This window comes from Dryas octopetala, chromosome 4 (assembly GCF_963921425.1).
Source record: "Dryas octopetala chromosome 4, drDryOcto1.1, whole genome shotgun sequence".
In the NCBI taxonomy this organism is placed as follows: Eukaryota; Viridiplantae; Streptophyta; class Magnoliopsida; order Rosales; family Rosaceae; genus Dryas; species Dryas octopetala.
Genome location: NC_141369.1, coordinates 2022268 through 2046956, shown reverse-complemented (window position 1 = coordinate 2046956; position 24689 = coordinate 2022268). Strand labels below are relative to the sequence as shown.

The window sequence follows — 24689 nt, the reverse complement described above, 5'->3', positions numbered from 1 at the left end:
CAAACACGTGGTGCGCACACCTTCAAGTACCTAGAACAAGCCAATCATGGCATCCTACAAACCGAAATTCACAAAGAGTTCATCAATTTAAGTCATAAAATCAAGTTCAAAACCAATTTCAAGTAAGCAATTTTTAGAAATTAAAGGAAAATTGAAGAATTTTGACAATTCAAGAGGAAGAAAAGGCTTGAGTTGGGTGAGGTTGGGTACCTTGCAGGTTTTTTTTCCTTTTGGGGAAGACAAGTTCTTGGGGAGATGTTGCAGCAAACAATTAAGTGAGATAAAGAAAAGAATTAACCTTGGTGAACCAAGGTCGAAGATGAGACAGCTGGGAGATAGAAGGGGTGGAAAGTATTTGCCTCTACTGTTTGGCTTTGGGTTGTGAAATTTGAAATGATTGTGTTGCTACAAGAGGCCATGTGCGAAAAATTGCTTTCACTCTTTTCTATCGTATAATATTTGCTGTGGTCGAGTAGTAATACAAAGGTAATGTGAAGAAAGTAATTTTAATGGTTATATGCGATTATAAAAGGAAGAATGATGGGTTGGCCTTTGAGTTAGCGTCAAGCAGAAATGAAGTTTGAAAGAAATTCAATTTACTTTTAAGGGAAATGGGACCAGTCTTGTGAAATGTGAATGTACAGAGATAGTGATAGGCTTAGTGGTGTAGAATAGGTAGAATATTTGAAATGCTGAATTTAGTTACAATTACTTTTAGGAGTGGCCAATGAAAAATGGCCATGTTAAAAAAAAATGAAGAGTATACTCACTGCAGCAAGGATGACTCTTTTGTGGGTGTTGATTTCTCCTAAGCCAAGTCAATGGCTAGACTACACATTGAGATAAATGGTAAAATCTATGAAGATTGGGCGGTGGTTTCTTACTTAAGCCAAATTGATGGCTTAGTTATATATATATATATATATATGTCAAGGTTTGGTGGTGGCGTGAGGTGAACTGCAGTGGAAACATGCTTTAGTTGAAGTTATTTTAGGAATGGCCAATAAGAGATGGCCACATATATATTAATAAAAATAATAATAAAAAAAAATAAAATATGGCAAAGTCATGATGCAGCAAGGAAGTTTGTGGGAGTCTGGGCGTTGGTTCATCTTTAACCAAACTAATGGCTTAGTTGCAAACTTGCAGGTCATGCTTATGTATATAAAATAGATATATGTTTATGCATATAAGGTTATATACGAGCCAATATATATATATATAGAGGGCCCTTCCAATAAGGGATCCCTCATTTAGTGTTAAATGAGGGATCACCTTGTGGGGCCCACACGAGTCGTTTTGTGTTAATCCGAACCATCCATTTTTTACATCTCTATTGATAGATCATCCCTGCAAGAAATCAGCCAAATCGGAAATCGTTTACCCGTTCGATTAAGCGGTCAAAGTTTAGGTGTTTATAGAGGAATTTGTTGTTCGTCTATTTGTTTTAAACTTTGACTGCTTAAACAAACGGGTAAACGATTTCCGATTTGGCTGTTTTTTTGCAGAGATGATCTATCAATGGAGATGTAAAAAATAGACGGTTCGGATTAATACAAAACGACCCGTGTGGGCCACACAGCGTGATCCCTCATTTAACACTAAATAAGGGATCCCTTATTAGAAGGGCCCTCTATATATATATATGGTTTGTAATAGTTTGGGCATTGGTTCTTCTTTAGCCAAACTAGTGGCTTAGTTACAAGCTATATATATATGTTATATGTATATAATTGGATATATATATATTAATATATTAGCCTTTATATATTAATATGGATATATGTATTAGTCAATTCTTAGCTATTATTTGTGGCTATGCTCTTCCAAATTTTTTGGCCAAAAATAAAATATGGGTCAAAGTTGGCCACAATTCTTATTAGCCAATATATTAAAAAAAACAAAAAAAAAGGGCCCAAGTTGGTCGTAATTCTCAAAATGGCCAATGTTGGCCATTATTCTTAAATTGGCTAAGGTTAATGACTTTTGTGGGCCAATAGGAAGTTCATGCATTTTTTATAGGCCAATAAAGTGATAATGGCCATACTCGACGTGCAAGAAAAAGAAAAACTAAAATTTTATGGTCTCAAATTGCTTAGATTATAAAGCTTGGGGGACAATGTTTGTATCCAAAAATGACACTTGGATTATTATTGGCCATTTTTTATGTTGGTCATTTCTCATGTTGGCTATTTTTTATATTGGTCATTTCTTATGTTGGCCATTTCTTCATTGTTGGCCATTTTCGAGTAGTGGCCAAGGAAATTTTCTTGGCCAGTATACCCTTGTTTGGTGACCAACTCACTTTGGAGCCAATGAGTGTTTTAACCTACTTCTCTTTAAATTGTGATTTAAGGGCCAATAATTGTTTAAGACTACTAGCCAATATGGCCCACAACCCAAAAAAAGTTTTTAAGGCCAGTAATGGGACTATAAAATGGATGAACCCATCTCAATAAACGGGCCAGTAGAGATTTCCGCGGCCCATTTATATAACCAACTCTATGAGTCCAAAATCACTAGGAAGCCGAATCAAGCAATGAGTTCGACTTTAGAAAGGATTTCTATCCTCATTAATTATGTGATTTGATCGAAGATCCTCTTAGAGTCCAACTTTGGAAAGAATTCGGAAGTTTTGCGGACAAGTCACCTAGATGGATAATGACTCAATACGATCAAGATAGGACTCCTACTATGAAAATAATTTCAATCTTCATCAATGACAAAACTTGGCCGCCAAGAAGAAATCTCAGAAGTTCGAGTCCTACTAGGAGAAGGAAGATGATTTCGGGCCAGAAAATGACCCATTATCTAGGGTTGTATCTTAGCACCCTTATAAATAGATGCATTCGAGAGAAGATAAAGGACATTCAACATCCAATACACCCAAATTCTCAAATCTCAAGAATCTCTCAAAGTTCTTTTGCTTTCAATTTCTTTTTAGTTGTTACCGATCGAGGTGCTTTTAGGTTTCTCATAACTTTAGTCTCAAGATTATTAGGTTTGTAGCTCTATTATTGTCTTCACAAGGATTGTGGTATCGATTTATTTTATGCACTTTAGTTTCATGCAATTGGATTGTTTTTATTTTAATTATTGTTCAAATTCTTTGCTCAATACATAAATGTTTATTTTGTTCATTGTTCTTTTTAGTATTGAAGTTGATTTAGTTGGCAATAATAACGTTGAGTTTCATTATAATTTTATCGTCTATAGTTTCTTTTATCTTTTTGACCAATTTCATCATTGCATTCACGAATTCAACAACACTGTTCTAAGGAGGCCGAGACGCAACTCAGACTCTGATTCCGACTAAAGTTTTGTTCCCGAGGCTAAAAAAGAATCTAGGCCAAGAGTGGTTCCTAGCTTGGCCGCACAATCGTTTAGATTGGATTTCAGATTTAGGCGCAAAACCCCAACATCACCATCTCAATTTCTATTGTGGGTTAGTTTGAGGCCTAATAGTGGTATGCCATGTACACTCACATCCAAATGGACCAAAACTCACTTTTGGCCAACCTTGGCTAAAAAACTAGTGAACACATACCTTCGTCAGTATGACTGCTAAGAGATCTGTTAAAAGCTGATATGACACTTCCACAATGATGACTAGATGCCACGTGGCATAAAAATAATTAAAAAAATCTAGAAACATGGCACATCATGCCACATAATTATTTTTAAATTCTTTTATGCCACCTGGCATGACGTGTCATGTTGTCAGACCACGTGACATTCAGTCAGCATTATAGGAGTGTCACGTAAGTGTCACATCAGCATTTAACAGATCTCTTAACTGTCATATTGACGGAAGTATAATATTGTAACAAATTATAAAAATGAACTATGATATTGCAAGATTTTAAATATAAGATATTAAATTAAAATTTAAAATAAACTTGAGATACTGAACTGAAATTAACCCATAAATTTTCTAAACAAAAATGAATCATAATCATTTTATATAATACATGACATTGAGATGATAAAATGCTACACCACAAGAAGTCTGGTGGTGAGTAAAATGGATATGACATATGAGAGAAAATAAGGCAACAAATAAAGAAAAGAAAAACATCACTAGTTTTTTTTTTTTTTGGTCGAAAAAAACATCACTAGTTTGAGTTTGAGCCACAAGTGGAATATCTAAGCCAAAGATCTCGAGCGTAAGCCTCTCTTTAGATTCTTGACCGGAGGCTGACACATGGCGGCATGGCGCTGACTAAATCCGCTTTTGCCAAATTCACCAAATTTACTAAAATGCCCCTCTCAGAACTTGTGGACACCAAAGCTTTCACCATTCTATAGTCATAACATCGTGGGCCCACCAAGGGCGGTAAGTGGTGATGACGTGGCGAAAAGCGCAGAAAGAGAAAGTCGACCTGAGATTCTCGCTCAACCTTATCTAATTCCTTTTCTAATTTCTATTGTATTTTTAATGTAATCCACAACTCCTGGCCCACCTTCACGGCTTCAACTTCTCTGCTTAATTCTCTCTCTCGGTCTCTCTGTATTTAAGATTAAGAGGCTGCAGATGTAAGATATTTTGAACTTCTCTCTAAGCCACAAATATCGTTGAAGAAGATATAAGATATATATATATATATTTTTTTTTTCTGCTGGCAATTTAATATATATATTTTTTCAGATAGTGGATTCTCCACTTCTTGCTGTACATAAAGTAATGTACTCGCTACGGTTGCAACTGAATGTCCTTAATGAGATGTATTCTTGAATCATAAAATATATTAAGATTAAATAAAAAAATATCCATAAATTTTATAATAAATCTTAATTTAGTCTATTAATTATAAAAAATGTCAATTTGGTTTATGAGCTTTTCAAATTGTACCAAAGCAATACAAACGTTAATTTTCATTAAAAAAATTAACAGAAACTGATCATATGCACAACAAGTGACCACATTGTCAGAGAAATTTTAGTTCATTCATCATATTTTCATGTGACCAATTCCGTTAATTTTCAGATAGAAGTTAACTTTTGTACTGCTTTGAAATAACTTGAAAAGTTCGTGGATCAAATTAATATTTTTTATAGTTGATAAACTAAATTAAAATTCACTGTAAAATTCGTAGAACATTTTAATTTTTTTAAGACTAGCCTGATGATTTTTGACATAAAATCTTTACTATCTTTTAAAAAAAGGGTAAGAATATTTGTAAGAAATACGAATATTAGAGTTAAAGATACGTAAGTAATTTTGCCTTAGATTAGTTTATCACATTTAATGATCTGAATTTCAAATTTGATTAAAATTCAAGATCGTGGATTTTTTTTTAAAAAAGAAAAGAACCAAAAAGATGAAAAAGAAGAAATAATCTGATCACTGTTGTCTTTGTTTTATTTAGTTTACTTCTAATAATATAAATGAAGAAATTTATACAACTCATTTTATCGAAAAATTATGACAAATCTATTTCATCTTCTGTGGATGAGGATATATGAGATGGTTGAATTTCTCGCACAGTCCCGCGTGATTAAAACTGGGAGACAAGACGAGCCAACGCCACGTGTCAAGGGACTCTTTCGACGTGAGCCACAAGATTCCATCCAATTCTCGAGCATTCCATTCACAAGACAAATTTAAAATATTATTAAGAAAGAAAAAAGAGGAAAAAAAAAAACAAAACAAACACTGCTGCTAACGTGGCAGCACCTACTTTCTTCCTTTTTTCTCATCACACACACAGCCCCAATACACTATTCAATACTCCCTTCTCTCTCTTCCTCTTTGTCTATCTCATTTTCTTCAACCTTCTTCTTGTTCTTTTCTCAGTATTTTCCACTTGGGTGTTAGCTCTTTCTTCTGCCCCAAAGTGATACCCAGTTCTTTTTTTATTCTTCAAAATAAGGAAACGTTTCGAATTTTGAGGTCTGAGAGGTCAAAAGCAATGGAGCTGTGTAATTGAATGAAGGCCTAGCTTCAGGTTGTGATGGTCAAGTTTGGGGAATAAAAATGGGTTGTGTAAATAAGGAAAGTGTAAATTTATGAGTATTTTCTTCTTGTATGATTGTGGGGAAGATAGAGACAAGGGTTTGTTTTGGTTTCTTCATGCCAAAGGAGTGAGGAAAAACGGTGTCGTATCACACAGAGTTGAGGAAGAGGTCAATTTTGCATGGTGGGTGGATTAATGATCTCTCCGGCTATGGTTGTTCAAGTATGTATGCACAAATTTCTAAGCTTATATTGCATATATATACTTGCAGCCTCTGTTTTTTAGTGGTTATGTGAAAATTTTGATGGATCACTAAAACTACCATTTCTATTCTGAGATTTAAATAAATTTGAAGGGGAAGATGAGTTTGGATAATTTTTGGCATTTCTTTTTCAAGGGGAAGATATATTAAAAAGACCCTTTTCTGGTTGTGCACAATTATTTCAGAAAAAATTGGAAAATTTAGTGGTGGGTGATGCTGGAAGCAGAAGAGACATTTTTTGAACGTGTATTGTTTGTCTTGGTCATGTTTTGTAGGATCAAAATGGTGGGATTTCACTCGGTGCTGCTGGGGTCCAATTGAAGGATCAGTTCTCTTGTGGAAATGACTATGCTCCCAAGGTTTCAATTTTTGCCTTTTTCTTTTTCTCCAATCCTTTCTACTTTTTTTGTTCATTCGAATATTGATTAATTGTTGTCCAATAGGTGAGAAAACCATACACAATCACAAAACAGAGAGAGAGATGGACAGAGGAAGAACATAAGAAATTCCTTGAAGCTTTAAAGCTCTATGGTCGTGCCTGGAGAAAGATAGAAGGTATATATATATTTGAAATTAAAGTATAATTAGCAAGATAATAAGTGGTTAAGTATGTATCTTGGCTTAGATGTATCTCACATGGTGGGTATGTATCTGATTTAAAGGCTTAAAGTGTTATTATTTGAACATCTGTGAGCAGTTTACTGAAACATTCTGTTTGTATGACAGAACATATTGGCACCAAGACTGCAGTTCAGATTCGAAGTCATGCTCAAAAATTCTTTTCTAAGGTTTACTGATCTTATTCCATAATATCTGTATCCCATGTATTAAAGTAAGTTAGTTTTAATGACTCAAGGCATGTAAACCATTCTGTAAGGTTCATGCATTCCTGCATCATGTTGTTCTTACTTCTCAAGTCTGTTGCTCTTGTAGGTTGCTTTTGACACAAATGGCAGCAACGCAAACTCGGCGGAGCCAATTGACATCCCTCCTCCTAGACCAAAGCGGAAACCAATGCGTCCTTACCCCCGTAAACTTGTACACCATCTTCCTAAAGAAACCTCTATTGTAGAGCAGCCAACAAGATCTGCATCTCCAAATTCATCAGTGTCAGAGCAAGAAAACCAATCTCCAACATCAGTATTATCTGTGATTGGCTCAGATACACTGGGTTCCACTGATTCAAATACACCCAGTGGTAGTTTATCCCCTGTTTCATCTGCTGCTGGTTTCCATAGTGGGGGCTTAATTCAGTCTGAGGCCAACCCCTCCTCGATGGAGGAAAGTGGATCTCCATCACCAGCTGCAGCAGAAGGTGGTTCCCTTTCCAATGAGCCATTTTTGATGGTAATATGCTTATTCTTTTGTGTATCTGTCCATTTTTTTTAAAAAAAGAAACCTTTCAAGTGATATTCATAGTGTTCTACTTGTGTTGGTGAAAATGTCCAGAAGCTTGAGTTATTTCCCACGGACGAAGTCTATGAAAATGGAGGTTCAGTTGAGGAGGCATCCGCTCGAAGCCTTAAGCTCTTCGGAAGGACTGTATTCGTCACAGACTCCCACAGACCATCTTCTCCAACCGCAGGAAGTTTTAGCAAATCACTGCCTTCTGATGTGAAAGAGGAGAAACCTGTGCAAATATCAAAACCCTGGAACTTTATGTCTATGGAATCTGCATCTAATAATTTGCCCTATGGAGTACATAGATTCTTCTATTTCATGCAATTTGAGAATCAGAACTCAAATCTCATAGAATCTGGTTCTGCCAATCCTGTACCATGGTGGAACTTGTGTGCAGATTCACCATTTCCTTTCATTCCATTCAATAAGCACCAGCCAGTAAAGGCACATTTTGATTGTAATCTTGGAGATCCACATGATAAAGAAGTCCAGAAGGAAGGGTCTTGGACTGGTTCAGATGCTGGATCAGTCAGTGATGAGGATCAAAATGGTGACAAATGTCTAGATGTTGAGATGCAAGGTCATCAACATAGTTCTGAAAAAGACCAAGAGCCAAATTCGGTTTTCCAATTTAAGGCAAGTGCAAACTCAGCCTTCTCTGAATTAAAAGCAAGCCCTGAAAAGTGTAGGAAAGGTTTTGTCCCATATAAAAGATGTATGGCAGAGAGAGACGTCCAATCCTCAATAATAACAAGTGACAGGGATGGGAAAAGAGTCCACCTTTGCTTATAGTGTCCCACTATTGAGGTTGCCTGTACGAGTTTCCTTCTGTTAGTCAAGAGGTTCTTTTTCACAGCACAAGGGACCTGTTTGGATGCAGTTTAGTTTAAGACTGTAATGGCTCTGGCTGCTGGATGACTCAGAATGAGAGAAACCGTGGTAGCTTTTCCGAGCCTTGCAAATTCTAGTCTCATAGTGTTCTGTTTTGACCTCCAACTATTTAAACCTGCAACTTCGCCATTTCTTGTATGCCTCATTTCCCCTTGTTTTGCTTTTCCCCCTATTCCTGGTACTAGCTTTTGTATTCCTTCCTATTCTTTTGCTTCTTTGTAAATGTGAATTCCTTAGTCTCAATGTTAAAATGTATGCGTTGAATAGAACCATCATTCCTGTTTTAGGTTTTATGAGCATTTAACACTACACGTGGTATGACTTAAACCATATATCTGAATTGTTTTGGTACTATGCTTCCAACTGAAGAATTAAAACTAATTAGTTAGAGTATTCAACTCAGAAGTCAAAACAATTCAGCTCAGCGTGGAGAGCCTCGAGACATTTTATATTGTAAGTGAGATTTTACATTTCCAAAGTGAGAGTATTTTTTTGCACGTGAACAATATATATTAAATGATGTTATATATTGTAAGTGTTATAAAACAAAGGGATATATAATTTGATGTAGATAAATACTAGAGATAAATATTAAACATGATAATGGACAATCACATAAATAATGATCTTTACAACACTCCTCTTTGGATGTCCATTGAATATGACAATTGCCTCATTAAAAACCTTACTAGCCAAAACCCTATGGGAAAAAGACTACTAAGGAAAAGAGTACAATGTTTATGTGTTTCTGATAGTTATGGTGAGCGTGCGACACTGCCTCATTAAAACCTTGCCAGGAAAACCCAATATGACAAAAATCTTGGACGAAGGAAAAAGAGTACAATGCTTGATGGCACGCTCCTCCTGATGCTGATATATTTCTCCAATCAGTGAAGGTTGTCTCGTTAAAACCTTGCTTGAAAAACCCAATTGGACAAAACCAAAGCAAAGGAAAAAGAGTGCAACTTTTGTAATATTACTAATATAATGTTGGATGCGTTTGCCTCATTAAAACCTTGCTAGGAAAAATCCGGTGGGACAAAAACCTAGTCGAAGGGAAAAGAGTACAACACGCAAAATGGTTGAATGTTCCCCCTGATAACAACAAGCTTTAATTTGATTGGCTCAATAATCCAACAAATAATGATATCACATATGCCATCTTCTAGAGAGCGTAGTTTGGACATGCTTGTATCAACATGACTTCCATACTTTTAGGGGATATATGCTTGTCATTATTTGTTGAAATCCTATTGAGGTTAGAGCAATACTAACAAATATAAATCCACTAAATAAAGTGGTTAGAAACAATTCTCTCTAAAAAAAGATAAATTATTATGAAAATACTTTTGAGTATTGAAAAAAATTACATGACACAATCACCAATGCTATATTCGGTCTACTACATTGTGCTAAGTTAAATAAGGCACATTAAGATATGGTGCTTCTGGACCAAAGATCTTTCTTTCATCTTCTTTAAGAAGCAAGTTATCAATCTTAGTGCCAATAGACGAAATAATCGTTGGGTATAAGAATTTCACTAGTATTGTACTTGATCTGCATCTCGAGACACTATTTTCATTTCCCAAGGTCATTTATATCAAATCCAATATTCAAGCATTCAATAATCTTATGAGCTCTTCAGGAGCCTCAATTAATTCATAAATTCTTTCAAAAGTTTGAATATGTTGCAACAATTTCCGAATTTAGATTCTAATCAAAGTACTCAATGAGGCAATTTTGACCATATTCATAGTGTTAAAGTTGAGTACATATTTTGAGCTTCAAGCTCTTTTAATCCTTCAAGGATTTGATTCAAGCACTTAATATTTCATGACACATTCAATTTTGGATTTGACTTAGTAATTTGTCCTATATCTTATAGGAAATCGCTTCTAGCAAAATGTTTCAGGTATTTCATAATCATTAAAGGTTTTCTCCATATGCAATGAACACATTAAATTTACTAAATTTGTTAAAATGCGGTTGCATCTATAACATGAGAATATATAACCTCAATCCCATGTTTCTTTAGAGAAACCTTGTGCCATTATAAATAGTGATTTCATTCACTTTATTTCAAACACTCTATAACCTTCAGGGTTAACATCTTTGGTGTTTGAACTATAGGTTCTCATTATTCCACGTTTTTAATGATGTTCAATTCTACTGGAATTGCCTCTTTCCAGTTTGGCCAATCATTTCATGTTGTAGACATTTATAGTAAACGTGGTTCCACATTATTATAGCCCATGATAATTTTTGTTAACTACTATAAACAAAATATATCATCATTATATCAACGATCTCACAATTCTCATTTGCATGCATTAGATATATATATATTTTTTTTGTAATTGGTACACATGCCTCTTCGGGGGCTTTTATAGTCTCTTCAGGGACTGTCATCTCTTCTAGGATGATTTGTGTACATAATGTGGATCTTTAAATTTAATTAATTGGGGTTGTGTGGACCATTTCATATACTCTCCACTTTTGGGGAGCTAAACTTTGAAACCTATAGATTTGTTACTCTTCAGGCGTGCAATAAACCATTTTCCGCCAAATTGATGGACTACCAAGTTAGGACATCAATCCATGTTGACATATATAAAACTTCCATATGTGACTTTGCAGTTTCATTGTATATATATGCATCTAGCTTTCAAATAAATGCATTTACTAGATTTGAATTACCATTCATATCTCATTTCCATATTGAATGGTATGAAAAAGACTAGTATATGCATATTATGTTATTTCACGCCGTTCTTCAGGAACAATCATTTCTACCCCTAACGGCCGAAAAATTTTCATAAGTGCATATATAAAAATCAATAGAGTGAGTGGTTATACAAACTCAATTGCTTATATAACTTCAGATTATATAAAGACGAAACATAATCACGTTTGCAATGCACATGTAGGTATATGAAACTTCTGTTTTCAAATAATTCTTCGACATCAAACTTCAAGTTATAATAAGAATCAATAAATTAATTATGAACAACTATGAACATATATGCCAATATGTTCTAAATTGAAGCTATGAAACTTTCAAGTTCATTAAAAGCCATGAAACTTCAAGTTTCTATACAAAATATAAGCAAAACTTCGGGTTCTTAAATCTTGTTAAAGAATAGAACTACAATCTCATATGAATAAAGCTTTTCTGCTTAATCTAAACTTAATCAAGAACGAACTTTAGGTTCATAAGAAAAATTGTGGAGTTATGAAAAATTTGAGTTCTAAATTAAGGAATGATAGATCAAAGAATTTCTGTTTCAATTTGATTCTATAACATAGCGCATGAAAATCAAGGAACTTCAAGCTACGCGCGCCCCCTCCGCCCTGAGGATAAAATAAAGAAACAGGCAACAGCTTGGAAGCGAAAAACGCAAAAAAGATGGGGGTGCAATACGAGGACTTCCCAGGAGGTCACCCATCCTAGTACTACTCTCGCCCAAGCACGCTTAGCTGCGGAGTTCTGATGGGATCCGGTGCATTAGTGCTGGTATGATCGCACCCGTAAGCTTATAAGTCGTCACCGTATATAAAGGTTTTCGCCATGCCGCGAGAGGCAAAGATACGGCCCCATTTTGCAGGAGCCTTTGCGTAAGATGGAGCGCCACCACTTCGACCGATGCCGTGGGATCCGTAACAGAATATCTTATGGCCATTTTCGTACGCCAACGATCTTCAGAAAAAGAAAAATGACAATTAAAGCGCGCAATAGATGAAAATTACAAAATTGCCCAAACATCCGAAGAAAAAAAAACGCTAATTCGGCCTAGTAAACGGTCTTATTTGACCAAAATCCGCCTTACCTCACCGCCTGTGGCTTCGTCGTCCGTCCTACGCGCGCCCCCTCCGCCCTTGGGATAAAATAAAGAAACAGGCAACAGCTTGGAAGCCAAAAATGCAAAAAGATAGGGGTGCAACACGAGGACTTCACAGGAGGTCACCCATCCTAGTACTACTCTCGCCCAAGCACGCTTGACTGCGGAGTTCTGATGGGATCCGGTGCATTAGTGCTGGTATGATCGCACCCGTAAGCTTATACGTCGTCACCGTATATAAAGGTTTCCGCCATGCCGCGAGAGGCATAGATACGGCCCCATTTTGCAGGAGCCTCTGCGTAAGATGGAGCGCCACCACTTCGACCGATGCCGCGGGATCCGAAACAGAATATCTTAAGGCCATTTTCGTACGCCAACGACCTTCAGAAAAAGAGAAATGACAATTAAAGCGCGCAATAGATGAAAATTACAAAATTACCCAAACATCCGAAAAAAAAAAAAAAAAAAAAAAAAAAAACGCTAATTCGGCCTAGTAAACGGTCTTATTTGACCAAAATCTGCCTTACCTCACCGCCTGTGGCTTCGTCGTCCGTCCTACGCGCGCCCCCTCCGCCCTGGGGATAAAATAAAGAAACAGGCAACAGCTTGGAAGCCAAAAATGCAAAAAGATAGGGGTGCAACACGAGGACTTCCCAGGAGGTCACCCATCCTAGTACTACTCTCGCCCAAGCACGCTTAACTGCGGACTTCTGATGGGATCCGGTGCATTAGTGCTGGTATGATCGCACCCGTAAGCTTATACGTCGTCACCGTATATAAAGGTTTCCGCCATGCCGCGAGAGGCATAGATACGGCCCCATTTTGCAGGAGCCTCTGCGTAAGATGGAGCGCCACCACTTCGACCGATGCCGCGGGATCCGAAACAGAATATCTTAAGGCCATTTTCGTACGCCAACGACCTTCAGAAAAAGAGAAATGACAATTAAAGCGCGCAATAGATGAAAATTACAAAATTGCCCAAACATCCGAAAAAAAAAAAAAACAAAAACGCTAATTCGGCCTAGTAAACGGTCTTATTTGACCAAAATCTGCCTTACCTCACCGCCTGTGCCTTCGTCGTCCGTCCTACGCGCGCCCCCTCCGCCCTGGGGATAAAATAAAGAAACAGGCAACAGCTTGGAAGCCAAAAATGCAAAAAGATAGGGGTGCAACACGAGGACTTCCCAGGAGGTCACCCATCCTAGTACTACTCTCGCCCAAGCACGCTTAACTGCGGAGTTCTGATGGGATCCGGTGCATTAGTGCTGGTATGATCGCACCCGTAAGCTTATACGTCGTCACCGTATATAAAGGTTTCCGCCATGCCGCGAGAGGCATAGATACGGCCCCATTTTGCAGGAGCCTCTGCGTAAGATGGAGCGCCACCACTTCGACCGATGCCGCGGGATCCGAAACAGAATATCTTAAGGCCATTTTCGTACGCCAACGACCTTCAGAAAAAGAGAAATGACAATTAAAGCGCGCAATAGATGAAAATTACAAAATTGCCCAAACATCCGAAAAAAAAAACACAAAAAACAAAAAACGCTAATTCGGCCTAGTAAACGGTCTTATTTGACCAAAATCTGCCTTACCTCACCGCCTGTGGCTTCGTCGTCCGTCCTACGCGCCCCCCCTCCGCCCTGGGGATAAAATAAAGAAACAGGCAACAGCTTGGAAGCCAAAAATGCAAAAAGATAGGGGTGCAACACGAGGACTTCCCAGGAGGTCACCCATCCTAGTACTACTCTCGCCCAAGCACGCTTAACTGCGGAGTTCTGATGGGATCCGGTGCATTAGTGCTGGTATGATCGCACCCGTAAGCTTATACGTCGTCACCGTATATAAAGGTTTCCGCCATGCCGCGAGAGGCATAGATACGGCCCCATTTTGCAGGAGCCTCTGCGTAAGATGGAGCGCCACCACTTCGACCGATGCCGCGGGATCCGAAACAGAATATCTTAAGGCCATTTTCGTACGCCAACGACCTTCAGAAAAAGAGAAATGACAATTAAAGCGCGCAATAGATGAAAATTACAAAATTGCCCAAACATCCGAAAAAAAAAAAACAAAAAACAAAAAACGCTAATTCGGCCTAGTAAACGGTCTTATTTGACCAAAATCTGCCTTACCTCACCGCCTGTGGCTTCGTCGTCCGTCCTACGCGCCCCCCCTCCGCCCTGGGGATAAAATAAAGAAACAGGCAACAGCTTGGAAGCCAAAAATGCAAAAAGATAGGGGTGCAACACGAGGACTTCCCAGGAGGTCACCCATCCTAGTACTACTCTCGCCCAAGCACGCTTAACTGCGGAGTTCTGATGGGATCCGGTGCATTAGTGCTGGTATGATCGCACCCGTAAGCTTATACGTCGTCACCGTATATAAAGGTTTCCGCCATGCCGCGAGAGGCATAGATACGGCCCCATTTTGCAGGAGCCTCTGCGTAAGATGGAGCGCCACCACTTCGACCGATGCCGCGGGATCCGAAACAGAATATCTTAAGGCCATTTTCGTACGCCAACGACCTTCAGAAAAAGAGAAATGACAATTAAAGCGCGCAATAGATGAAAATTACAAAATTGCCCAAACATCCGAAAAAAAAAAAAAAAAAACAAAAAACGCTAATTCGGCCTAGTAAACGGTCTTATTTGACCAAAATCTGCCTTACCTCACCGCCTGTGGCTTCGTCGTCCGTCCTACGCGCCCCCCCTCCGCCCTGGGGATAAAATAAAGAAACAGGCAACAGCTTGGAAGCCAAAAATGCAAAAAGATAGGGGTGCAACACGAGGACTTCCCAGGAGGTCACCCATCCTAGTACTACTCTCGCCCAAGCACGCTTAACTGCGGAGTTCTGATGGGATCCGGTGCATTAGTGCTGGTATGATCGCACCCGTAAGCTTATACGTCGTCACCGTATATAAAGGTTTCCGCCATGCCGCGAGAGGCATAGATACGGCCCCATTTTGCAGGAGCCTCTGCGTAAGATGGAGCGCCACCACTTCGACCGATGCCGCGGGATCCGAAACAGAATATCTTAAGGCCATTTTCGTACGCCAACGACCTTCAGAAAAAGAGAAATGACAATTAAAGCGCGCAATAGATGAAAATTACAAAATTGCCCAAACATCCGAAAAAAAAAAAAAACAAAAAACGCTAATTCGGCCTAGTAAACGGTCTTATTTGACCAAAATCTGCCTTACCTCACCGCCTGTGGCTTCGTCGTCCGTCCTACGCGCCCCCCCTCCGCCCTGGGGATAAAATAAAGAAACAGGCAACAGCTTGGAAGCCAAAAATGCAAAAAGATAGGGGTGCAACACGAGGACTTCCCAGGAGGTCACCCATCCTAGTACTACTCTCGCCCAGGCACGCTTAACTGCGGGGTTCTGATGGGATCCGGTGCATTAGTGCTGGTATGATCGCACCCGTAAGCTTATACGTCGTCACCGTATATAAAGGTTTCCGCCATGCCGCGAGAGGCATAGATACGGCCCCATTTTGCAGGAGCCTCTGCGTAAGATGGAGCGCCACCACTTCGACCGATGCCGCGGGATCCGAAACAGAATATCTTAAGGCCATTTTCGTACGCCAACGACCTTCAGAAAAAGAGAAATGACAATTAAAGCGCGCAATAAATGAAAATTACAAAATTGCCCAAACATCCGAAAAAAAAAAAAAAAAACAAAAAACGCTAATTCGGCCTAGTAAACGGTCTTATTTGACCAAAATCTGCCTTACCTCACCGCCTGTGGCTTCGTCGTCCGTCCTACGCGCCCCCCCTCCGCCCTGGGGATAAAATAAAGAAACAGGCAACAGCTTGGAAGCCAAAAATGCAAAAAGATAGGGGTGCAACACGAGGACTTCCCAGGAGGTCACCCATACTAGTACTACTCTCGCCCAAGCACGCTTAACTGCGGAGTTCTGATGGGATCCGGTGCATTAGTGCTGGTATGATCGCACCCGTAAGCTTATACGTCGTCACCGTATATAAAGGTTTCCGCCATGCCGCGAGAGGCATAGATACGGCCCCATTTTGCAGGAGCCTCTGCGTAAGATGGAGCGCCACCACTTCGACCGATGCCGCGGGATCCGAAACAGAATATCTTAAGGCCATTTTCGTACGCCAACGACCTTCAGAAAAAGAGAAATGACAATTAAAGCGCGCAATAGATGAAAATTACAAAATTGCCCAAACATCCGAAAAAAAAAAAAAAATAAAAAACGCTAATTCGGCCTAGTAAACGGTCTTATTTGACCAAAATCTGCCTTACCTCACCGCCTGTGGCTTCGTCGTCCGTCCTACGCGCCCCCCCTCCGCCCTGGGGATAAAATAAAGAAACAGGCAACAGCTTGGAAGCCAAAAATGCAAAAAGATAGGGGTGCAACACGAGGACTTCCCAGGAGGTCACCCATCCTAGTACTACTCTCGCCCAGGCACGCTTAACTGCGGGGTTCTGATGGGATCCGGTGCATTAGTGCTGGTATGATCGCACCCGTAAGCTTATACGTCGTCACCGTATATAAAGGTTTCCGCCATGCCGCGAGAGGCATAGATACGGCCCCATTTTGCAGGAGCCTCTGCGTAAGATGGAGCGCCACCACTTCGACCGATGCCGCGGGATCCGAAACAAAATATCTTAAGGCCATTTTCGTACGCCAACGACCTTCAGAAAAAGAGAAATGACAATTAAAGCGCGCAATAGATGAAAATTACAAAATTGCCCAAACATCCGAAAAAAAAAAAAAACAAAAAACAAAAAACGCTAATTCGGCCTAGTAAACGGTCTTATTTGACCAAAATCTGCCTTACCTCACCGCCTGTGGCTTCGTCGTCCGTCCTACGCGCCCCCCCTCCGCCCTGGGGATAAAATAAAGAAACAGGCAACAGCTTGGAAGCCAAAAATGCAAAAAGATAGGGGTGCAACACGAGGACTTCCCAGGAGGTCACCCATCCTAGTACTACTCTCGCCCAAGCACGCTTAACTGCGGAGTTCTGATGGGATCCGGTGCATTAGTGCTGGTATGATCGCACCCGTAAGCTTATACGTCGTCACCGTATATAAAGGTTTCCGCCATGCCGCGAGAGGCATAGATACGGCCCCATTTTGCAGGAGCCTCTGCGTAAGATGGAGCGCCACCACTTCGACCGATGCCGCGGGATCCGAAACAGAATATCTTAAGGCCATTTTCGTACGCCAACGACCTTCAGAAAAAGAGAAATGACAATTAAAGCGCGCAATAGATGAAAATTACAAAATTGCCCAAACATCCGAAAAAAAAAAAACAAAAAACAAAAAACGCTAATTCGGCCTAGTAAACGGTCTTATTTGACCAAAATCTGCCTTACCTCACCGCCTGTGGCTTCGTCGTCCGTCCTACGCGCCCCCCCTCCGCCCTGGGGATAAAATAAAGAAACAGGCAACAGCTTGGAAGCCAAAAATGCAAAAAGATAGGGGTGCAACACGAGGACTTCCCAGGAGGTCACCCATCCTAGTACTACTCTCGCCCAAGCACGCTTAACTGCGGAGTTCTGATGGGATCCGGTGCATTAGTGCTGGTATGATCGCACCCGTAAGCTTATACGTCGTCACCGTATATAAAGGTTTCCGCCATGCCGCGAGAGGCATAGATACGGCCCCATTTTGCAGGAGCCTCTGCGTAAGATGGAGCGCCACCACTTCGACCGATGCCGCGGGATCCGAAACAGAATATCTTAAGGCCATTTTCGTACGCCAACGACCTTCAGAAAAAGAGAAATGACAATTAAAGCGCGCAATAGATGAAAATTACAAAATTGCCCAAACATCCGAAAAAAAAAACACAAAAAACAAAAAACGCTAATTCGGCCTAGTAAACGGTCTTATTTGACCAAAATCTGCCTTACCTCACCGCCTGTGGCTTCGTCGTCCGTCCTACGCGCCCCCCCTCCGCCCTGGGGATAAAATAAAGAAACAGGCAACAGCTTGGAAGCCAAAAATGCAAAAAGATAGGGGTGCAACACGAGGACTTCCCAGGAGGTCACCCATCCTAGTACTACTCTCGCCCAAGCACGCTTAACTGCGGAGTTCTGATGGGATCCGGTGCATTAGTGCTGGTATGATCGCACCCGTAAGCTTATACGTCGTCACCGTATATAAAGGTTTCCGCCATGCCGCGAGAGGCATAGATACGGCCCCATTTTGCAGGAGCCTCTGCGTAAGATGGAGCGCCACCACTTCGACCGATGCCGCGGGATCCGAAACAGAATATCTTAAGGCCATTTTCGTACGCCAACGACCTTCAGAAAAAGAGAAATGACAATTAAAGCGCGCAATAGATGAAAATTACAAAATTGCCCAAACATCCGAAAAAAAAAAAACAAAAAACAAAAAACGCTAATTCGGCCTAGTAAACGGTCTTATTTGACCAAAATCTGCCTTACCTCACCGCCTGTGGCTTCGTCGTCCGTCCTACGCGCCCCCCCTCCGCCCTGGGGATAAAATAAAGAAACAGGCAACAGCTTGGAAGCCAAAAATGCAAAAAGATAGGGGTGCAACACGAGGACTTCCCAGGAGGTCACCCATCCTAGTACTACTCTCGCCCAAGCACGCTTAACTGCGGAGTTCTGATGGGATCCGGTGCATTAGTGCTGGTATGATCGCACCCGTAAGCTTATACGTCGTCACCGTATATAAAGGTTTCCGCCATGCCGCGAGAGGCATAGATACGGCCCCATTTTGCAGGAGCCTCTGCGTAAGATGGAGCGCCACCACTTCGACCGATGCCGCGGGATCCGAAACAGAATATCTTAAGGCCATTTTCGTACGCCAACGACCTTCAGAAAAAGAGAAATGACAATTAAAGCGCGCAATAGATGAAAATTACAAAATTGCCCAAACATCCGAAAAAAAAAAAAAAAAACAAAAAACGCTAATTCGGCCTAGTAAACGGTCTTATTTGACCAAAATCTGCCTTACCTCACCGCCTGTGGCTTCGTCGTCCGTCCTACGCGCCCCCCCTCCGCCCTGGGGATAAAATAAAGAAACAGGCAACAGCTTGGAAGCCAAAAATGCAAAAAGATAGGGGTGCAACACGAGGACTTCCCAGGAGGTCACCCATCCTAGTACTACTCTCGCCCAAGCACGCTTAACTGCGGAGTTCTGATGGGATCCGGTGCATTAGTGCTGGTATGATCGCACCCGTAAGCTTATACGTCGTCACCGTATATAAAGGTTTCCGCCATGCCGCGAGAGGCATAGATACGGCCCCATTTTGCAGGAGCCTCTGCGTAAGATGGAGCGCCACCACTTCGACCGATGCCGCGGGATCCGAAACAGAATATCTTAAGGCCATTTTCGTACGCCAACGACCTTCAGAAAAAGAGAAATGACAATTAAAGCGCGCAATAGATGAAAATTACAAAATTGCCCAAACATCCGAAAAAAAAAAAAAACAAAAAACGCTAATTCGGCCTAGTAAACGGTCTTATTTGACCAAAATCTGCCTTACCTCACCGCCTGTGGCTTCGTCGTCCGTCCTACGCGCCCCCCCTCCGCCCTGGGGATAAAATAAAGAAACAGGCAACAGCTTGGAAGCCAAAAATGCAAAAAGATAGGGGTGCAACACGAGGACTTCCCAGGAGGTCACCCATCCTAGTACTACTCTCGCCCAGGCACGCTTAACTGCGGGGTTCTGATGGGATCCGGTGCATTAGTGCTGGTATGATCGCACCCGTAAGCTTATACGTCGTCACCGTATATAAAGGTTTCCGCCATGCCGCGAGAGGCATAGATACGGCCCCATTTTGCAGGAGCCTCTGCGTAAGATGGAGCGCCACCACTTCGACCGATGCCGCGGGATCCGAAACAGAATATCTTAAGGCCATTTTCGTACGCCAACGACCTTCAGAAAAAGAGAAATGACAATTAAAGCGCGCAATAAATGAAAATTACAAAATTGCCCAAACATCCGAAAAAAAAAAAAAAAAACAAAAAACGCTAATTCGGCCTAGTAAACGGTCTTATTTGACCAAAATCTGCCTTACCTCACCGCCTGTGGCTTCGTCGTCCGTCCTACGCGCCCCCCCTCCGCCCTGGGGATAAAATAAAGAAACAGGCAACAGCTTGGAAGCCAAAAATGCAAAAAGATAGGGGTGCAACACGAGGACTTCCCAGGAGGTCACCCATACTAGTACTACTCTCGCCCAAGCACGCTTAACTGCGGAGTTCTGATGGGATCCGGTGCATTAGTGCTGGTATGATCGCACCCGTAAGCTTATACGTCGTCACCGTATATAAAGGTTTCCGCCATGCCGCGAGAGGCATAGATACGGCCCCATTTTGCAGGAGCCTCTGCGTAAGATGGAGCGCCACCACTTCGACCGATGCCGCGGGATCCGAAACAGAATATCTTAAGGCCATTTTCGTACGCCAACGACCTTCAGAAAAAGAGAAATGACAATTAAAGCGCGCAATAGATGAAAATTACAAAATTGCCCAAACATCCGAAAAAAAAAAAAAAATAAAAAACGCTAATTCGGCCTAGTAAACGGTCTTATTTGACCAAAATCTGCCTTACCTCACCGCCTGTGGCTTCGTCGTCCGTCCTACGCGCCCCCCCTCCGCCCTGGGGATAAAATAAAGAAACAGGCAACAGCTTGGAAGCCAAAAATGCAAAAAGATAGGGGTGCAACACGAGGACTTCCCAGGAGGTCACCCATCCTAGTACTACTCTCGCCCAGGCACGCTTAACTGCGGGGTTCTGATGGGATCCGGTGCATTAGTGCTGGTATGATCGCACCCGTAAGCTTATACGTCGTCACCGTATATAAAGGTTTCCGCCATGCCGCGAGAGGCATAGATACGGCCCCATTTTGCAGGAGCCTCTGCGTAAGATGGAGCGCCACCACTTCGACCGATGCCGCGGGATCCGAAACAAAATATCTTAAGGCCATTTTCGTACGCCAACGACCTTCAGAAAAAGAGAAATGACAATTAAAGCGCGCAATAGATGAAAATTACAAAATTGCCCAAACATCCGAAAAAAAAAAAAAACAAAAAACAAAAAACGCTAATTCGGCCTAGTAAACGGTCTTATTTGACCAAAATCTGCCTTACCTCACCGCCTGTGGCTTCGTCGTCCGTCCTACGCGCCCCCCCTCCGCCCTGGGGATAAAATAAAGAAACAGGCAACAGCTTGGAAGCCAAAAATGCAAAAAGATAGGGGTGCAACACGAGGACTTCCCAGGAGGTCACCCATCCTAGTACTACTCTCGCCCAAGCACGCTTAACTGCGGAGTTCTGATGGGATCCGGTGCATTAGTGCTGGTATGATCGCACCCGTAAGCTTATACGTCGTCACCGTATATAAAGGTTTCCGCCATGCCGCGAGAGGCATAGATACGGCCCCATTTTGCAGGAGCCTCTGCGTAAGATGGAGCGCCACCACTTCGACCGATGCCGCGGGATCCGAAACAGAATATCTTAAGGCCATTTTCGTACGCCAACGACCTTCAGAAAAAGAGAAATGACAATTAAAGCGCGCAATAGATGAAAATTACAAAATTGCCCAAACATCCGAAAAAAAAAAAACAAAAAACAAAAAACGCTAATTCGGCCTAGTAAACGGTCTTATTTGACCAAAATCTGCCTTACCTCACCGCCTGTGGCTTCGTCGTCCGTCCTACGCGCCCCCCCTCCGCCCTGGGGATAAAATAAAGAAACAGGCAACAGCTTGGAAGCCAAAAATGCAAAAAGATAGGGGTGCAACACGAGGACTTCCCAGGAGGTCACCCATCCTAGTACTACTCTCGCCCAAGCACGCTTAACTGCGGAGTTCTGATGGGATCCGGTGCATTAGTGCTGGTATGATCGCACCCGTAAGCTTATACGTCGTCACCGTATATAAAGGTTTCCGCCATGCCGCGAGAGGCATAGATACGGCCCCATTTTGCAGGAGCCTCTGCGTAAGATGGAGCGCCACCACTTCGACCGATGCCGCGGGATCCGAAACAGAATATCTTAAGGCCATTTTCGTACGCCAACGACCTTCAGAAAAAGAGAAATGACAATTAAAGCGCGCAATAGATGAAAATTACAAAATTGCCCAAACATCCGAAAAAAAAAACACAAAAAACAAAAAACGCTAATTCGGCCTAGTAAACGGTCTTATTTGACCAAAATCTGCCTTACCTCACCGCCTGTGGCTTCGTCGTCCGTCCTACGCGCCCCCCCTCCGCCCTGGGGATAAAATAAAGAAACAGGCAACAGCTTGGAAGCCAAAAATGCAAAAAGATAGGGGTGCAACACGAGGACTTCCCAGGAGGTCACCCATCCTAGTACTACTCTCGCCCAAGCACGCTTAACTGCGGAGTTCTGATGGGATCCGGTGCATTAGTGCTGGTATGATCGCACCCGTAAGCTTATACGTCGTCACCGTATATAAAGGTTTCCGCCATGCCGCGAGAGGCATAGATACGGCCCCATTTTGCAGGAGCCTCTGCGTAAGATGGAGCGCCACCACTTCGACCGATGCCGCGGGATCCGAAACAGAATATCTTAAGGCCATTTTCGTACGCCAACGACCTTCAGAAAAAGAGAAATGACAATTAAAGCGCGCAATAGATGAAAATTACAAAATTGCCCAAACATCCGAAAAAAAAAAAACAAAAAACAAAAAACGCTAATTCGGCCTAGTAAACGGTCTTATTTGACCAAAATCTGCCTTACCTCACCGCCTGTGGCTTCGTCGTCCGTCCTACGCGCCCCCCCTCCGCCCTGGGGATAAAATAAAGAAACAGGCAACAGCTTGGAAGCCAAAAATGCAAAAAGATAGGGGTGCAACACGAGGACTTCCCAGGAGGTCACCCATCCTAGTACTACTCTCGCCCAAGCACGCTTAACTGCGGAGTTCTGATGGGATCCGGTGCATTAGTGCTGGTATGATCGCACCCGTAAGCTTATACGTCGTCACCGTATATAAAGGTTTCCGCCATGCCGCGAGAGGCATAGATACGGCCCCATTTTGCAGGAGCCTCTGCGTAAGATGGAGCGCCACCACTTCGACCGATGCCGCGGGATCCGAAACAGAATATCTTAAGGCCATTTTCGTACGCCAACGACCTTCAGAAAAAGAGAAATGACAATTAAAGCGCGCAATAGATGAAAATTACAAAATTGCCCAAACATCCGAAAAAAAAAAAAAAAAACAAAAAACGCTAATTCGGCCTAGTAAACGGTCTTATTTGACCAAAATCTGCCTTACCTCACCGCCTGTGGCTTCGTCGTCCGTCCTACGCGCCCCCCCTCCGCCCTGGGGATAAAATAAAGAAACAGGCAACAGCTTGGAAGCCAAAAATGCAAAAAGATAGGGGTGCAACACGAGGACTTCCCAGGAGGTCACCCATCCTAGTACTACTCTCGCCCAAGCACGCTTAACTGCGGAGTTCTGATGGGATCCGGTGCATTAGTGCTGGTATGATCGCACCCGTAAGCTTATACGTCGTCACCGTATATAAAGGTTTCCGCCATGCCGCGAGAGGCATAGATACGGCCCCATTTTGCAGGAGCCTCTGCGTAAGATGGAGCGCCACCACTTCGACCGATGCCGCGGGATCCGAAACAGAATATCTTAAGGCCATTTTCGTACGCCAACGACCTTCAGAAAAAGAGAAATGACAATTAAAGCGCGCAATAGATGAAAATTACAAAATTGCCCAAACATCCGAAAAAAAAAAAAAACAAAAAACGCTAATTCGGCCTAGTAAACGGTCTTATTTGACCAAAATCTGCCTTACCTCACCGCCTGTGGCTTCGTCGTCCGTCCTACGCGCCCCCCCTCCGCCCTGGGGATAAAATAAAGAAACAGGCAACAGCTTGGAAGCCAAAAATGCAAAAAGATAGGGGTGCAACACGAGGACTTCCCAGGAGGTCACCCATCCTAGTACTACTCTCGCCCAGGCACGCTTAACTGCGGGGTTCTGATGGGATCCGGTGCATTAGTGCTGGTATGATCGCACCCGTAAGCTTATACGTCGTCACCGTATATAAAGGTTTCCGCCATGCCGCGAGAGGCATAGATACGGCCCCATTTTGCAGGAGCCTCTGCGTAAGATGGAGCGCCACCACTTCGACCGATGCCGCGGGATCCGAAACAGAATATCTTAAGGCCATTTTCGTACGCCAACGACCTTCAGAAAAAGAGAAATGACAATTAAAGCGCGCAATAGATGAAAATTACAAAATTGCCCAAACATCCGAAAAAAAAAAAAAAAAAACAAAAAACGCTAATTCGGCCTAGTAAACGGTCTTATTTGACCAAAATCTGCCTTACCTCACCGCCTGTGGCTTCGTCGTCCGTCCTACG

At 42.0% G+C, this 24689-nt stretch overlaps 1 protein-coding gene and 24 non-coding genes across 25 annotated transcripts; 1 reads left to right on the top strand and 24 right to left on the bottom strand.

The window, feature by feature from the left end:
* Positions 1–5682: 5682 nt before the first annotated feature.
* Positions 5683–8802, top strand: LOC147286127 (protein REVEILLE 1-like). The gene is made up of 6 exons (XM_086242129.1): positions 5683–6179; positions 6495–6578; positions 6663–6774; positions 6946–7007; positions 7153–7566; positions 7669–8802. The coding sequence occupies exons 1-6, from the start codon at positions 6138–6140 to the stop codon at positions 8410–8412; spliced, it is 1458 nt and encodes a 485-aa protein (XP_086098255.1). The 5' UTR covers positions 5683–6137; the 3' UTR covers positions 8413–8802.
* A 3118-nt stretch (positions 8803–11920) lies between these two features.
* LOC147286126 (5S ribosomal RNA) lies at positions 11921–12039 on the bottom strand. Its single transcript, XR_015122131.1, has one exon. It is a non-coding gene; the product is annotated as a 5S ribosomal RNA (ribosomal RNA).
* Positions 12040–12443: 404 nt separating this feature from the next.
* LOC147286125 (5S ribosomal RNA) lies at positions 12444–12562 on the bottom strand. The gene has a single exon (XR_015122127.1). It is a non-coding gene; the product is annotated as a 5S ribosomal RNA (ribosomal RNA).
* A 420-nt stretch (positions 12563–12982) lies between these two features.
* On the bottom strand, positions 12983–13101 carry LOC147286124 (5S ribosomal RNA). The gene has a single exon (XR_015122135.1). It is a non-coding gene; the product is annotated as a 5S ribosomal RNA (ribosomal RNA).
* A 412-nt stretch (positions 13102–13513) lies between these two features.
* LOC147286123 (5S ribosomal RNA) lies at positions 13514–13632 on the bottom strand. The gene has a single exon (XR_015122116.1). It is a non-coding gene; the product is annotated as a 5S ribosomal RNA (ribosomal RNA).
* Positions 13633–14050: 418 nt separating this feature from the next.
* Positions 14051–14169, bottom strand: LOC147286122 (5S ribosomal RNA). Its single transcript, XR_015122115.1, has one exon. It is a non-coding gene; the product is annotated as a 5S ribosomal RNA (ribosomal RNA).
* A 418-nt stretch (positions 14170–14587) lies between these two features.
* LOC147286121 (5S ribosomal RNA) lies at positions 14588–14706 on the bottom strand. Its single transcript, XR_015122240.1, has one exon. It is a non-coding gene; the product is annotated as a 5S ribosomal RNA (ribosomal RNA).
* Positions 14707–15123: 417 nt separating this feature from the next.
* On the bottom strand, positions 15124–15242 carry LOC147286120 (5S ribosomal RNA). The gene has a single exon (XR_015122239.1). It is a non-coding gene; the product is annotated as a 5S ribosomal RNA (ribosomal RNA).
* Positions 15243–15655: 413 nt separating this feature from the next.
* Positions 15656–15774, bottom strand: LOC147286119 (5S ribosomal RNA). Its single transcript, XR_015122134.1, has one exon. It is a non-coding gene; the product is annotated as a 5S ribosomal RNA (ribosomal RNA).
* A 416-nt stretch (positions 15775–16190) lies between these two features.
* Positions 16191–16309, bottom strand: LOC147286118 (5S ribosomal RNA). Its single transcript, XR_015122121.1, has one exon. It is a non-coding gene; the product is annotated as a 5S ribosomal RNA (ribosomal RNA).
* Positions 16310–16723: 414 nt separating this feature from the next.
* LOC147286117 (5S ribosomal RNA) lies at positions 16724–16842 on the bottom strand. Its single transcript, XR_015122133.1, has one exon. It is a non-coding gene; the product is annotated as a 5S ribosomal RNA (ribosomal RNA).
* A 420-nt stretch (positions 16843–17262) lies between these two features.
* On the bottom strand, positions 17263–17381 carry LOC147286116 (5S ribosomal RNA). Its single transcript, XR_015122238.1, has one exon. It is a non-coding gene; the product is annotated as a 5S ribosomal RNA (ribosomal RNA).
* A 418-nt stretch (positions 17382–17799) lies between these two features.
* Positions 17800–17918, bottom strand: LOC147286115 (5S ribosomal RNA). Its single transcript, XR_015122237.1, has one exon. It is a non-coding gene; the product is annotated as a 5S ribosomal RNA (ribosomal RNA).
* Positions 17919–18336: 418 nt separating this feature from the next.
* LOC147286114 (5S ribosomal RNA) lies at positions 18337–18455 on the bottom strand. The gene has a single exon (XR_015122236.1). It is a non-coding gene; the product is annotated as a 5S ribosomal RNA (ribosomal RNA).
* Positions 18456–18873: 418 nt separating this feature from the next.
* Positions 18874–18992, bottom strand: LOC147286113 (5S ribosomal RNA). The gene has a single exon (XR_015122234.1). It is a non-coding gene; the product is annotated as a 5S ribosomal RNA (ribosomal RNA).
* Positions 18993–19408: 416 nt separating this feature from the next.
* LOC147286112 (5S ribosomal RNA) lies at positions 19409–19527 on the bottom strand. The gene has a single exon (XR_015122233.1). It is a non-coding gene; the product is annotated as a 5S ribosomal RNA (ribosomal RNA).
* A 413-nt stretch (positions 19528–19940) lies between these two features.
* LOC147286111 (5S ribosomal RNA) lies at positions 19941–20059 on the bottom strand. The gene has a single exon (XR_015122132.1). It is a non-coding gene; the product is annotated as a 5S ribosomal RNA (ribosomal RNA).
* A 416-nt stretch (positions 20060–20475) lies between these two features.
* On the bottom strand, positions 20476–20594 carry LOC147286110 (5S ribosomal RNA). The gene has a single exon (XR_015122119.1). It is a non-coding gene; the product is annotated as a 5S ribosomal RNA (ribosomal RNA).
* Positions 20595–21008: 414 nt separating this feature from the next.
* On the bottom strand, positions 21009–21127 carry LOC147286109 (5S ribosomal RNA). The gene has a single exon (XR_015122130.1). It is a non-coding gene; the product is annotated as a 5S ribosomal RNA (ribosomal RNA).
* A 420-nt stretch (positions 21128–21547) lies between these two features.
* LOC147286108 (5S ribosomal RNA) lies at positions 21548–21666 on the bottom strand. Its single transcript, XR_015122232.1, has one exon. It is a non-coding gene; the product is annotated as a 5S ribosomal RNA (ribosomal RNA).
* Positions 21667–22084: 418 nt separating this feature from the next.
* On the bottom strand, positions 22085–22203 carry LOC147286107 (5S ribosomal RNA). The gene has a single exon (XR_015122231.1). It is a non-coding gene; the product is annotated as a 5S ribosomal RNA (ribosomal RNA).
* A 418-nt stretch (positions 22204–22621) lies between these two features.
* On the bottom strand, positions 22622–22740 carry LOC147286106 (5S ribosomal RNA). The gene has a single exon (XR_015122230.1). It is a non-coding gene; the product is annotated as a 5S ribosomal RNA (ribosomal RNA).
* Positions 22741–23158: 418 nt separating this feature from the next.
* LOC147286105 (5S ribosomal RNA) lies at positions 23159–23277 on the bottom strand. Its single transcript, XR_015122229.1, has one exon. It is a non-coding gene; the product is annotated as a 5S ribosomal RNA (ribosomal RNA).
* Positions 23278–23693: 416 nt separating this feature from the next.
* Positions 23694–23812, bottom strand: LOC147286104 (5S ribosomal RNA). The gene has a single exon (XR_015122228.1). It is a non-coding gene; the product is annotated as a 5S ribosomal RNA (ribosomal RNA).
* A 413-nt stretch (positions 23813–24225) lies between these two features.
* Positions 24226–24344, bottom strand: LOC147286103 (5S ribosomal RNA). Its single transcript, XR_015122129.1, has one exon. It is a non-coding gene; the product is annotated as a 5S ribosomal RNA (ribosomal RNA).
* Positions 24345–24689: the final 345 nt, after the last annotated feature.

What these genes read in the sequence shown, in the direction of transcription:
- LOC147286127 (XM_086242129.1), top strand. Translation starts at nt 6,138, where the DNA reads ATGGTGGGTGGATTAATGATCTCTCCGGCTATGGTTGTTCAA. An exon ending in TGCCTGGAGAAAGATAGAAG is followed by an intron (nt 6,775 to 6,945) that starts GTATATATATAT and finishes TTTGTATGACAG; the next exon opens with AACATATTGGCACCAAGACT. An exon ending in CTCAAAAATTCTTTTCTAAG is followed by an intron (nt 7,008 to 7,152) that starts GTTTACTGATCT and finishes TTGCTCTTGTAG; the next exon opens with GTTGCTTTTGACACAAATGG.